At 36.3% G+C, this 14,696-nt stretch overlaps 1 protein-coding gene across 3 annotated transcripts in view; it reads right to left on the bottom strand.

The window, feature by feature from the left end:
- Positions 1–14,696, bottom strand: part of INTS7 (integrator complex subunit 7) — a 99,674-nt gene that overhangs the window by 30,515 nt on the left and 54,463 nt on the right. For all 3 annotated transcript variants that reach the window (XM_017853042.1, XM_017853041.1, XM_017853043.1), the window contains 4 exons: positions 14,322–14,419; positions 11,468–11,707; positions 9,794–9,931; positions 8,376–8,582 (listed from right to left, as the gene is read on the bottom strand). In XM_017853042.1, the coding sequence (XP_017708531.1) occupies positions 8,376–8,582; positions 9,794–9,931; positions 11,468–11,707; positions 14,322–14,419 (683 nt within the window). The remainder of the gene's footprint in view (positions 1–8,375; positions 8,583–9,793; positions 9,932–11,467; positions 11,708–14,321; positions 14,420–14,696) is intronic.

Here is a 14,696-nt window from a genome sequence, read left to right on the forward strand (position 1 = left end):
CTTCCACAATGGTTGAACTAGTTTACAGTCTCACCAACAGTATAAAAGCGTATCCTTTTTAAGAATGTATGCTTGCTCTAGTATTCCTCTTAAACTGCAAAGGCCCTTGATGAAACCTTTTATATAAGGTAGAAGTAATAACTATACTCAACATATTTAATTCTGTGGTTTTCAACCTTCAGAATTATTTTGTTGTAATCATGAAACAGCACAGATTAGGACATTAAAGAGACTACTTAAATTGTTTTTAATTTCTTAGATGAGATCTGATTTGCTGTTATAGGAAGATAAATCCCCCCACCTCCTCTGCCTCTTACACTGCTACTTGCTATTTTAAATTTATGTTTCTCAGCAACTTTAAAAGGGACAGGGGTACAAGAAAGTGTGTGTGATACAGTTATATAAATACTACCAACCATCTTAACTCACAAAAAATACCGGCAATACTGTTCTAACACACATTATAAAACTGAAAGAGAAGAAAGATGTTGTAGTAAAGGAGATCTGCTGCTACTCTGGCTTTATCTCTAACAAGAAATATTTGATTGATGATAACCTTGAAGGTGATTGTGCCATCCTAGACCATGTTATACTGAAGGAAAGCAGTGCTACATACAGTACTTGTGTTCAAAAAGAACACAGAGACAGATTTGTAATAAAAGTCAAAGACTTTTATTTAAAGGGTAATATCATCTAATAACATTAGGAGATGTATAAGAAATAAGGTTTGGATTACAGAAGTATGAATAATGCCAATGAGAAATAAAGGGATCTCATTTCCTTTTCTTTCCACTGGGGCTAAAGCTTAAACAGAGGTTGGGTTCTAACATCAGGAGATAAAGGAAACATTGTGTATAATCAAAATTACCCCTGAAAATTCCTCAGGAATGAGTTATTTCCAGTTATTTCAACATAGCCAGATGAAGGAACAACAAACTCAGAATTGTTTTCTAATTGTTTTCTAATTTCATTCTGGGGTATAAGCTAATTGAGAAGAATGGCTGGCAGAATTGTCTCCACTATCCAAATAGTCTTTTTTTTTTTTTCTGGCGAAACATATAGAGTTAAATGTGTGTTAAACAGGCATATAATTAATACTATTTCACTGAATTTCTAAACAGAGCTAGCTAAAGAAACCAATATAGCTGGAAAAAAGCTACCTGATAAGCTCATATTATTGTGAAAGAGGTCTCCAGAACTTTTTTCATCTAGTAGAACTGAAACTTTATACTCATTAAACAAACAACTCCCCCTTTTCCCTTGCCTCAAGCCCCTGGTAACCACTATTCTACTGTCTGTTCCTAAGAATTTGACCACTTTAGATATCATATAAGTGGAACCATACAGTATAAGTCTTCTGTGACTGGCTTATTTTACTTAGCATAAGGTCAGTTTTTAAAAGAATAAGCCAAGCCTAAAGCTAGGAGAAACTAGATTAAACCAGCCCTCCTACTAAGACCAGCTGGGAAAATGGAACAAAATATTTAAAGTATCTATGTGAAAGCACTGAAGAACTACTAAGGTTATAAGGACCTGTGGAACCAAAATCATGAAGAGAAGGGAAACCCAAAAAGGTAGCCCTGACATACGCTAATTTGAAAACTGCTACTGAAAAGCTGAGCAGAGCTTTCAGGGGTCTCATAAAACTAGAAAGGACTGTGGAAAATACTTCATTCAGGCTTTCTGCTGTAACCTCAAAGAACTATACCCTAGGAATCAGGAGAACCCAAAAATATGCTGGCTCTCACAAGGACTGAAGCCTAGCTTTGAATCAGTTCAATCTTTGGCTGAATTAAGGTCATCCACCCTTACCCTAAGCGCCTGTCAAAAGAAAGGAAAAATAATTTAAGGCTCTTATAATGTAAATACCTATCATTTTTCAAACACACTGTCCAAAATTCAATAAAAAATAACCAAGTGGCTGGGAGCGGTGGCTCACACCTGTAATCCCAGCATTTTGGGAGGCCAAGGTGGGCAGATTACGAGATCAAGAGTTCGAAACCAGCCTGGCCAACATGGTGAAACCCCGTCTCCACCAAAAATACAAAAAAATTAGCTGGGCGTGGTGGCGCACACCTGTAATCCCAGCTACTCAGGAGGCTAAGGCAGGAGAATTGCTTGAACCCAGGAGGTGGGGGTTGCAGTGAGCCGAGATTGTGCCACTGCACTCCAGCCTGGGCGACAGAGCTGGAAAGACAGTGCTGGCATGTAGGGAAAAAATAAAATAACCAAGCATACAAAAATGACAAAACTCCCCAAACCAAGAGGGGAAAAAAAGTAAAAAACACAAACAACAATAGATCCAGATAGCAGAGATATCAGATATGAACTTTAAAATAACTATGATTAATATGTTAAAAAATTAAATGACAAGATGGAGAAGCCTAGTTGAAAAGTGGAAAATATAAAATAAGCAAATGGAAAGTCTGGGACTAAAAATATATATTAGGTTAGTGCAAAAGTATGATTTTTGCCACTACTTATATTAATAAATGAAATTAAGAATGTAATGAATGGGTTTAACAGCAGATTAAACAGTAAAAATATTAATGAACTAGAACATAGGACAGGAGAAAACATCTAGAGGGAAATGCAGAGAGATAAAAAGATGGAAAATGGAGAAGAGAATGTAAGAGATATATGAGACTTGGTAAAAAGGATTAATGCAGGTGCAACTGAAGCCCTAAATGAAAGAAAAAGGGACAGAAGCAATATCTAAAGAAGTAACGGTCAGGTACAGTGGCTCATGCCTGTAATCCCAGCACTTTGGGAGGCTGGCTTGAGACCAGGAGTTCAAGACCAGCCTGGGCAACAAAGTGAGACACCCATCTCTACCAAAAATAAAATTTAAAAAATTAGCTGGGTGCAGTGGTACAGTATGAGGCTGTAGTGAGCTATGATCACGCTGCTGTACTACAGCCTGGGTAACAGATTGAGACCCTTGTCTAAAAAAAAAAAAAAAAAAAGAGAGAGAGAGAATGACCAAATATTCCAAAACTGATCGGTCATCAAGCCATACATTCAAAAAGCACTACAAAACCCAAAAGGCATTTGGATACAATACTGGTTAAACTGGAAACCAACAGGGGCAACACTGGTTAGCAGTCACCTACTAAAGCTGAACCTAAGTATGTCCTATGATGAGGCACTACCACCTAGAAGAAAGGTACATCTGTATCAAAAGTTATGTATAAGAATGTTCATAACTGATTTATTCTTAACAGCCCCAAAATGGAAACAAGCCAAACATTCCTCAACAATAAAATGCTAAACAGATTGTATAATAGTCATCCAATGGAATACTCTGCAGCAATAAAAATAAATGAACAATTGCCATATACAACAAAAAACATGAATGAATCATATTATATAGACAGTGCTGAGCAAAAAAAGCTAGAATCAAAAGAATAATACTGCATGCGTTAAATAAGGTTGGAAAACAAGGCCAAACTAAGCCATAGTTTTAGAAATCAAAATAGTCACTAATTCTTGGGAGAAAGGTGAAGGTAGTAACTGGAATGGGCATGAAGTAGAGAGAAATTTCAACACAAACAAAACACACACCATAAAAAAAAAGATCTCAGACTACATTAAAATTAAAAACTGCTATTCATCAGAACACAAAAAGCAGGAAAAAAGTTACAAATCTAATAATATCTGCATTTCATATAACAAAAGATTAGTATCCAGAACGTATAAAGTACTCTTATAAACCAGTAAGAAAAAGACACAGAAACTAGTAGGAAAATTAGTAAAAATCTTCAAAAGGAACTTTGCAGAAAATAAAACACAAATGGCCAAACACATGAAACAAACGTCTAATTGTATTAGTAATCTGGGAAAAGCCAATCATAAGCTTTAGAACCTACCAGACAAAGAGAAAAACGTATGGCAATAGGAACTCTTACACACTGTTTGGAGGACTTTAAATTTGTAAAGCCACTGGGAAAAACCTGGTATTAGCTAGTCAATTTAAAGATGTACATAACCTGTGCAATTCCACTCTTCGGTAATATCTTACAGCAATATCTCTAAACAGGAACAGGAGTATTCTTAGCATTTTAGGAGATTAGGTATTTAGTCACTGACCATTACTGCCAGTAGGAATGCTTCCCAACTCCCCATCACTGTGACAAAAAGAAACATCCACACACACTTCCAAATTGGAGCAAGGGGCAGATACACAGCTCTGAGTGAGGGCCACTGCCCTAGAGAAGGGTTTTTTCAACCTGAGTATTACTGACATTCTGAACTGAATAATTCTTTGTTGAGGGAGGCTCTCCTGTGCATTGCCTCTGCACTAAATACCAGTAACAACTGGGCAAGTGGTGATAACCAAAAAAGGCTCCAGATACTGCCAAATATCTCCTGGAGGATAAAACCATCCCTGGTTGAGAACCACTGTCCTAGAGAAACCTTTGCAGTAAGTGCATCAAAAGATATGTACAAGAATGTTCAGAGCAGTACGTTGGTAACAGCAAGAAACTGGAAAAATCAAAATGCTTATCAACACTAAAGTGGGAAAATAAATTGATGTATATTCTTATGATGCAAGACTATATGGCAGGGAAATTGACCTACAGATTCCTGCAACAAAACAGATGAATCTTAGGAACATAATTTAGATGATCAAAGCAAGTCAAAGAAAAATATGATTCCTTTTTATATAAAATTCAAAAACAAGCAACATAAAACAGAACCTTGTTTAGAGTTACAAAGAAGCACGTTGAAATTATAAAGAAAGGGCTGGGCATCGGGCTCACGCCTGTAATGCCAGCACTTTGGCAGGCCGAGGTGGGTGGATCACCTTAGGTCACGAGTTTGAGACCAGTCTGGCGAAATGGTGAAACCCTGTCTCTACTAAAAATACAAAAATTAGCCAGGGATGGTAAAGAGTGCCTGTAATCCCAGTTACTTGGGAGGGTGAGGCAGGAGAATCACTTGAACCTGGGAGGTGGAGGATGCAGTGAGCTGAGATCATGCCACTGCACTCCAGTCTGGTGACAAGAGTGAAACTCAGTCTCAAAAAAAAAGAAAAGAAAAAGAAAAAATTATAAAGAAAGGCAATGGAACAGTAAACACAAGATCCAAAGTACTGTTACCTTTGTGGGAAGGACAGTGTACAAATGTGGAGGCACACATAAGAGTTTTACTTTTTTTTTTTTTTTTTTTTTTTTTTTTAAGGAAACAGCGTCTTGCTATGTTACCCAGGGTGATATTCACAAGCATATAAGAATTTTAAAGGTAATGATAATGTCCTATTTTCTAACTGGATGTTTGGATATTTGTTGTGTTTTTTTATGCCCTACATAATACATATGTAGATATTATGCCTATTCAATATTTAATAACAAAAATTAAACGATAAAAAAAGAAAAACACTATTGTAGGTAGAATGTTAAGCTGGTTCCTCTGATTCAAGTTCCCTGGTATCCACACCTTGGGCAGGCTGAATATCACTAGTTTAAAAACCTAAAATCTGAAATGATCCAAATTCTGAAATGCTCCAGAATCTGAAATTGACATGATGTTCAAAGGAAATGTTCATCGGAGCATTTCAAATTTTGAATTAGGGAGGCTCAACTGGCATAATGAAAATATTCCAAAATCCAAAGAAACCTCAAAATACAAAACACTCCTGGTTCCAAGCATTTTACATTAAGGAAAACTAAACCTACAACATCTTCTTTTGAAGGTGGATAGCACCCAAAACTTGCTTCTAACTAATGGAATATGGCAAAAGTGATGAGATTTTGAGGATATGGTTTAGGTCCCTAATGAATTGACTTTAGATTAGTAGAAAGGGAGATCATTTGGAGTGAATCGGATCTAATCAGTTGAGGCCATTAAAAGAGGGTGAGAGATTCTCTTGCTGGTTTGGAAGAACCAGGTTCCACAAGTTCTTCAGGTGCAAGGAAATAAAATCTGCAACAAATTCATGATCTTAGAACAGGACCCTGAGCCTCCTGGAGCCTCAGATATCTGAGACTGGCCCTCACAGACACCTTGATTACAGTTTTGTGATACCATGAGCAGAGGACCCAGCTAAGCCATACCTGGACTACTACTACTGCTACTACTACTACTTTTTTTTTTTTTTTTTTTTGAGACAGAGTCTCAGGCTGGAGTGCAATGACACAATCTCAGCTCACTGCAACCTCCTCCTCCCAGGCTCAGGCGATTCTCCCACCTTAGCCTCCTGAGTAGCTGGGACCACAGGCACATGCCACCATGCCCGACTAATTTTTAAATTTTTTTGTAGAGACAGGGTTTTCCAACATTGCCCAGGCTGGTCTCAAACTCCTGGGCTCAAAATACTGGGATTACAGGCATAAGCCCCCACGCCTGGCCTATGCCTGGACTTCTGACTCACAGAAACTGTGAAATAATAAATAGGTATTGTTTTAAGCCACTAACCTTGTAGTAATTTGTTACACAGCACAGAAAGCTAATATAAACACTTTTTAGAATTTTTATTCCTAAGAAAAAAGACAACTCTATCATTAATCATTGTATTGAGAAATTAAACACCTAACTTTGCTATTGGGTCTCTATAAACAAAGAATTTTGAACTTCTCCTGTTTAGTGTGGCTGAAGCAGATAAAAAGCATGATCCTCAAAGCTGTACGATCTCAGGTATGGATCATTCACATCAGTAAGTTAAAAGGGGCAGTACATGCTCATATTTACTCAGTTAAAAAGACAGAAAGCAACTGTCAAATCCACACTTACCAAATGAACAGGTTAAAAAATAAACATAAAAAAAGTCCTCAAAAAACCCCTGAGAGTATATAATACAATCAGACTTGTGGGAAGTTTCCAACAACTCTGAGGATCATATTGCCTTTCCCTATAGTCTACACTCAAGTGAAGAATTATTTCCTGTTTTTCTTAATCCTAAAAGCACAGTGTTTGACACATAGCAAATGTTTATGATCTGTTGAATAAAATAACTCCATTTCAAAAGGAGAGTATCTGAGGCCCAATGACCTACCCAAAGTCACACTGTGTTAATGGCAGAACCAAGACTAAGATAAGGTCTCCTCTCTGTGAATCAAGTGCTTTCTTCCTGTGTCAGAATTCAATACTTAATTATTGTCAACCCTCGTTAAATACAACACATACCATAGAAATCATTAACCGAGTATTAAATATTCAAAATAATTTTTCATAAAATTAATTCCATCTGCCTCACTGTTTTGTGAGCCTATCTGTCCAAAGTTCTTACCACTTATGGTACTAAATAATTAACAATTTTCTGCTCCACATAAACTAGAAAATGAAATCGTTCTATTGATCTGAATCAATAATTATACCTTTAATTTTCTGGGGCATTTATTAGTCTAATATGGGAAACAACAATCTCTTCCCAGAATAATCAAGAAAGAATCAAAGTAGTTAATGCTACCCTTTAAATAGAGAAGAGCCTATACTCCTTTTTTAAACAGTCATCAATCAATCCTAGCAAAAAATATATATATAAAATACTTCAAAATATATGTGCCTCACAGTAGTCTGAATATTCTCTTTAGTGACACCTGCTTTTTCTGCTTTGAAACATTTCTTTTGAAATAGCCCACCATTCAAAATAGTTTAGATATGTTATAAATGTACGTAAACAGGTACCAAAAGTTTTATGGTCCCATCTCAATATATACAATTTTAAAAGTCATGTGACAGTATTTTTAAAATGTTTAATGTTGATAATATAACTTCTTTACTTTTAAAGGGAAAAAGCCCTTGTATTAATACAAAAAATGCTGATTTTAGGGAACAGGTTCCTACTTAGGAATTTAACTAATTTCAAGGAAACATAAGGATCCCTTTGCAACCCTTTCATTTTCTTGGCAGAGATAACAGAAATTGTATCTAGCTAATGGTTAATGTGGAGTAGGAGGATATCACAGAGTGGTACAAAGTGGGACACTAGAATCTTTGATAATTTCTCTTTATCTGTAAAGCAAGAAACTCTAGTTACTTAGTCAGTAGTTGCCAGGTATGAGATGAGGTCAGGGGTTTATGTTTGATGGTGGTACTGATGCATGCAGGCTGGAATCTTACTAGTAAGAGTCTGTAGAGGGAGGATCCTATCTCCACACCACTTACCCATTCTGCATGGATTCAGCAATCCTCTTCACATTGTTATGTTAAAAAGTGGTACCCAATTCTTTATAACAAGAAAATGATAAACTTCTATCAATCTAAGAATGTTAAAAAGGGGAAAAGGTTAAGGGTTTATTTTCATGACCTACTTCTTATAGTCAAATACACATCAGCAAGTTTCTCAAGTTAGTTGAAATAGGCCAATCCAAAAAGAGAAAGGAGAGAACTCTCACAAAAGTCATCATCACCCAAGGTGAATTAAGAGGACTTACTGTTAAGGAAGCAATCCCTTTGTGATAGAATTTTAAAGATTCAGCAATGCAAGAAAGTGCTGAACTATAATTTTCCTCTTGCAACCCAGTGAGACACTGTTCTGCATGTGAAAACTCCTTCAAACTATTTAGCCAGAAGTAGAAGTGTTCTGAGGCCACTTGAGTCAGCAAACTCTGATAAAGCTCTTTGGCCATGTCATGATTACCCTAAAAACAAAAAAAGAAAAGAAAAAAGAATAGAAGGAGCACATGGTGAGGTTCTTACATTGAAAGAGTTGATGCAGCAGCTAAAAGAGAAACCCAAACCTTGGATATGTCTGAAGAATCATTCCTCATATTATATAATTCTCTGAGACTCTGTCTAAATATTTCCTCAGAGAAAATATGCTGAGTTGCTTTTATGTAACATAATGCTTGAAATTCTTTACTAAAACAGTTCCAAAAGAGAAAATAAATGGAATTAACTATAAACCAAGTCTAGAACTTTAGCCCAAAATATAGAAAGTATAAATACCTTTTAATGCTATTCTAAATAAACTATTTAGTGGGTAAGAGAAACCCCAGGGGAAAAGGCATAGTTGTTGGGAGAAATGTGAATAGCACTTAATGCCTGAGACCAGGGATGCTCAATGTCCTGCAATGCTTGGGACAGAACAGTAAAATAAAGAACTGTCCTGCCAAGAGTGTGTGCTCCTCCCCCATTTGAGAAGCAACATAAAATTAAGAACATGCACTTCAATCACCTAGAGTAATGCTTTCTCAAACTTTGGTCTCTGGACTTCTCCCCAAAGGACTTTTTATTTATTTATTTATTTTTAGTAGAGACAGGCTTTTGCTATGTCAGCCAGGCTGGTCTCAAACTCCTGGCCTCAAGAGATTTGCCCACCTTGGCCTCCCCCAAAGTATTGGGATTACATGCATAAGCCACCCCACCCAGCCAGGATTTCTGTACTAACCAAGGTTTCTATTTCCTCTCAAACAAAATTAATAAAACTTGTTAGGCTTTCCATATGGCTGAGAAGAGTACAGCATACTAAAGCTTTCCCATTTCTACTTCAGAATGACACGGTTGGGGAGAGGAACAAAGATGTGGTATACTGAGAAAGGAAGATAGAAACAGCGGGTGGTAGGTGGCCTTGGTTATAACGATACAGAGCAAAATGAAAGTGGCACTAACAATCTACAGCCAGAAAGGGCCCAGATTTTAACTTCCTCATTACTAATACCAACAACATATATACCATTCTTTTATGATAAAAGTTAAAAATCAGGTCCTTTCCTTCCTCATCTTCAGAACCCATGACTAAAAGGTACTTCAACTTTATTTTTAGTTTTGACTACAACTAATAATCATACAGTTGAAGGTACATGACCTGACATTTCCGCCAACCCAGTTCACTCAGAAGGGTAACACATACCATTCTGGAAGCCTGTCTGGCAATACGGTATACAGTCCATCCATTGGAGACACTTTCAAGCTGCTGCTTAATTACTGCCTTACTTTCCACAGATAATGCCTTCTGACTTGCTACAAAAATCACAGTAGCCAAACTCACCTAACATTGGGCAAGAAGAAAACCAAGAAAATCATTTAATTTTATCCAGTGTCATTGATAACCTACCCCAAAGGGAGGAAAAGTAATTAGAGCCCACTGCAAAAGAACAAAATTTGTTTTCCATTGACATTTATTTAATTTTTTATTTGAAGTCATTAAGCAATTTATTCCATTCACTCAGGGCACTCTTTATAACAGCGAATAAGTAGAAGCAATATCCACAATATGGATAAATAAATTATATAACATAATCACACAATGAGATACATAAGTAAAATGGATAAACTAGAGATAGACTTACCAATATAGATGACAAGGAAAATAGGCAAAAATATGCAAAATGCAAAAGATTACAAGCAGTATGATAAAGTTTACGTAAAGTTAAAAATATGCCAAATACTACATATTACTTAGGGATATATACTTTGGTAGTAAAAGAATAACAGGCATGAGAATGATAAATATCAAATTCAGGATAGTGGTTACCTAAGAGAAGGGAGGAGATGCTATCAGCAAGGTACACAGGGGGCTTCAACTAAACTGTTAATACCTTTTTCTTAAGCTAGATAATGAACGGAAGAGTTTTCACTGTATTATTCCTTAGATTTTTTTGAGTATTACATTTTTGAGTATTACATTTCGTAATTTAAGACTATCTTAAAGTAGTAGTTTAAGATATCAGGACCATTAGTTCAAAATGCCACTTCATAATAAACAACTTAGCTAATTGCCTCTTAATATTTCAAAGCTGATTCATATAAAGATCCATACATTTGGTCATCAAGGTAACCTTTTCTGGCAGCAAATGATGAGATGGGGTCAATCTTTTATACAATTCCCTCTGGAGGATTAAATATAAAACAGGCTTGAATAAGTCATTTCATTATATTTCTTCCCACAATATGGAATGGCGATCTTACAACTTTCATTTAATTTACAATTATTTAGAATATAGCCTACTCTCAGTCCTGCAGAACTTTTCAACTAAACATTTTATGGCTTCCACAGTTTCTGTTTCTTTCTAAGCATATATCTTTCCTAATCCCAAGGGTCTACAGAAGCCTCAACTGAATCCTAAACAGCTAAAGAGGTCCTGGAATGGAAAACATAAATTTGGGCTAATTTATGGTCATTATTGTCATTAGATTTTTAACTTCTATTTTCTGAAGTACAAAACAGGGTTTAGTTCATTATTTACTTTGTATAAGGAAGAAAAAAGTTTCATTTTCATTTTGTCCTTTGTAATAAAAGAAAACATGAGATTGAAGGCTTTGGCTATACGAAGCTGATCTGACAGGGTTTAGGAAGAAAGCAGTTTTAGAGGTGAACAAAACATGGCTTTTTAAATCACAAGTGAAAAAAGTAAAAAGCTCATACAGCCAATTCTATTTTGACACCAGCACACTCTGGTCTTAGGTAATGAATTTAACCCATTGTTTGTTCTGTTTTTTAAGTAAAGTCAAACAGTAATGTTAACTTAAAAGTAATTCCCACTAGACCAGATCCTCAAAGGAGATTCAAAATGTGGCTTTTTACCAGAAGTTCTTGTTGCTTGTCTGTGGCTGATCGTCCAATCACCTTGTACAGCTCCATGAGGTCACCAAGCATCCCATCACCCAGCACCGGCAGTTGCATGGCAATGGCTGCCAGGCAATGGCACATCAAAATCCGGGCAGCATCTTGAGCACTGTGCAACTGAGTCAACAAGGTCTCAACCACTGACTGGCTAAGATGGGGCCTGCCCTTGGCTAACTTCACCATACAGTTTAGAGCAATCTGCATGCCAAAAAGAAAATTAACTAGTTACATTTTGAAGATACAGATGAAGCTTTAAAGAAAAGAGCTTTGTACAGGTTACTGGGAAAATCAAGGGCGAGGTTTCTTGTAGGCATAGCATTTTTCTTCATAAGAAACACGAGGTACTGAATCCCACATTAGGGTTTGTGAAGTGCACTACGTTTAAAATAACAAATTAGGACTGCACGTCAACCACTCATTTCAATCTAAGACTATCAAAATACTTTTAAGAAAGATGGAAATCATAAGGAAGAATGCTGAAGAGGCAAATATATGCCAAATGTCACCATCATTGTACTATCATTACTTTTCAGGAACTGCTTCTGAAGTATGGCTTGTAAACTATGCCAGCATCTCCCAGAAGGAAAATAAAACTATAGATTCCTGGGCCCTACCCTAATGAATTAACATACGTGTGTGTGTGTGTGTGTGTGTGTGTGTGTGTGTGTTGAGGCTACCAAGAGTTCATAGTTTTAAAAAGATGCCTTAGATGACTCTTAAGTACACTCAAGTGGGAAAGAGATTCCTAATTTTCTCTTACTTCTCAATTGAAATCTAAAAATCAATTTGGCTACAGAATTTCTCTTATTAAGGCCTTGTTAAAGGCATCACTAATATCCAGTCAAAAAACTAGAAACCTAGAAATATTCCCACTTTTACAAAGCTAATATATTCTTTTGTCAAATCTCCAATATTTACTGTTAGCGCCTTTCCAATCTCTCTACCACATCATAAATCTCTTCCTAATTCCAATTTTTTGAAAAGAGGGGCCCTTCAATCCATCCTTCACAATGCAAACACGCAGCCATCAGTGGGCTGTTAGGCACACACATAAACTTTAGAGTCTGAAAAATGCAAGGGCTGAAGCTCAGCCTGCCCCTTATTAGCTAGGTGGCTTTGAACAAAGTACTTCCATCTCTCTCAGCCTTAAGTTTCGGATGTGTATAAGAGAGAAACACATTTCATTATAGGGTTATTGAGGGACTGAAAGAAATGTATAATATAAGTCTTCAACGAAGTTTGGCACATAATAGACATTCAAATAACAATAATAACTATGACAAAGGTTACCATTACTTTAAATTATATTATCTCCTCATTATCTATAGAATCAAAGCCATAATAGCATGTTATTTGATATCCTCTATGATTGAACTACTTTTCCAATCTCACATTATTTCATCCAGCCACAGTGGGCTAGTCACCAGTCTTCCACCACAACAGGTACATTCTTACATTCAAGTCTTTTATAATAGTGGTCATTGGGCTCAAACAATCTTTCCTCATTACTGTAATTCAATTCCACCTTCACAACTCAACTCATATGACATTTATTTGAAGTCTTCCCTAATATCCTTGGTTAAAGTTAATCACTCCCGACTCTGACCTCTCATTAGAACTGCACTTCTTTTGTGAAGTATCAGAGAATGTATTGTGTTCTGTTTGGTATTATAGTCTCCTATATAAATATCAGTAGCCTATTCTAGATGGAAAGCTCTGCTATTACAGGAACCTTTCTTGGCCATCTATGTATGTCCCACTGTGCTGAATCCAGCATTTTACTGACACCCACAATTGTTGGAAAAAAGATTTGCTTTTAAAAAAAGTTTTAAATGTACTGTGGTTCCAAGGGGATTCTGAGGATCCCCTCAGAATGTGTTGCCAAACACCTGTTGTCTACTTCTCTTCTCTACTTCTTATTAGCTTTCACTTAATGATATTACTATCTTTATTGTTCATCACTATGACCATATCACTACTTTCCTTAACACGCTAAAATGAGCCATGACTTCCTCGAAACCATACCTTAGACAAGCTAACGCTCTTACATGTACCAATGTTTATCTAATAGTTTCTTACTTCTATTAACTATGCTTTTCCTTATTAATTTTGCACTATCACAAATTATATTTCATGTTTCACTCCAAAAAGAGTAGTCTCACTTCACATTTTAATTTTTTTTTTTGAGACAGGATCTCATTCTGTGACGTAGGGTAGAGAACAGTGGTGCAATAATGGCTCACTGAAGCCTCAGCCTCTCGAGTTTGAGCGATCCTCTCACCTCAGCCTCATGAGTAGTTAGGACTATAAGTGTGTCCCATCATGTTCAGCTAAACTTTAAAAAATTTTTCCAGAGATAGGGTCTCAGTATGCTGCCCAGGGTGATCTTGAACTCCTAGGCTCATGCAATCCTTCCACCTTGACCTCCCCAAAATGCTGGGATTACAATGCCTGGCCTTATTTCACATTTTAAAAATCTTACATATCTCTAAGATGATTTCTGTAACGAAGTGAAAGTGAAAATTCCTTAAAATATTCTTCCCTTGGCTTATAAACTAGGGCTTATGTCACTGGGAAATTAATGAATGCTTATGTTAAATTAATGAACATTTCTGAGTTTGGCTGCAGTCATTTCATCAGTTTTTTTTGTGGTTTTATCAGTTAGATTAAATCAGTGTGGTTTTATCAGCTAGATATAATCACTTAGATTAAAACTTCTAAGAGTACCAGAGCTATGTCTGCTTAACTTTGCTTTCTATTGCCTAAGACCATCATATATATCTATTACAACTTAAAAAATAAAAGTTTTCACCTTTAAAGTGGCCTGAGCACCTGGATTACCATCTTGACTACAAAGTACCAGTAGGGATTCCAGGCCAAAGACAGCATCTTGTTCCAGTGCCAAAAGATCTAGAAGAAAAACACTAAGCTTTATGATGGTCAAGTCATGTGCATATAAACACACACACACATATATATGCAAACACACATGCTCTCTTAGAAAAACATTAAGGAGTTTAAGATACAGGGAATTATTAAATGGATGAACCTAACCTTCCTTGAAAAAGTACACGTGGCATTTCTTCAAGAATGTAAAGTCTATCTTCAGACTTTATTTCTACCACTTTATTGAAGTATTTATAAAAATATACACATTAAATCAAGAGCTAAAGCCACAAAGCTATAA

The sequence above is a fragment of the Rhinopithecus bieti genome, unplaced genomic scaffold, assembly GCF_001698545.2.
Source record: "Rhinopithecus bieti isolate Rb0 unplaced genomic scaffold, ASM169854v2 scaffold_35166, whole genome shotgun sequence".
NCBI classification, from domain to species: domain Eukaryota; kingdom Metazoa; phylum Chordata; class Mammalia; order Primates; family Cercopithecidae; genus Rhinopithecus; species Rhinopithecus bieti.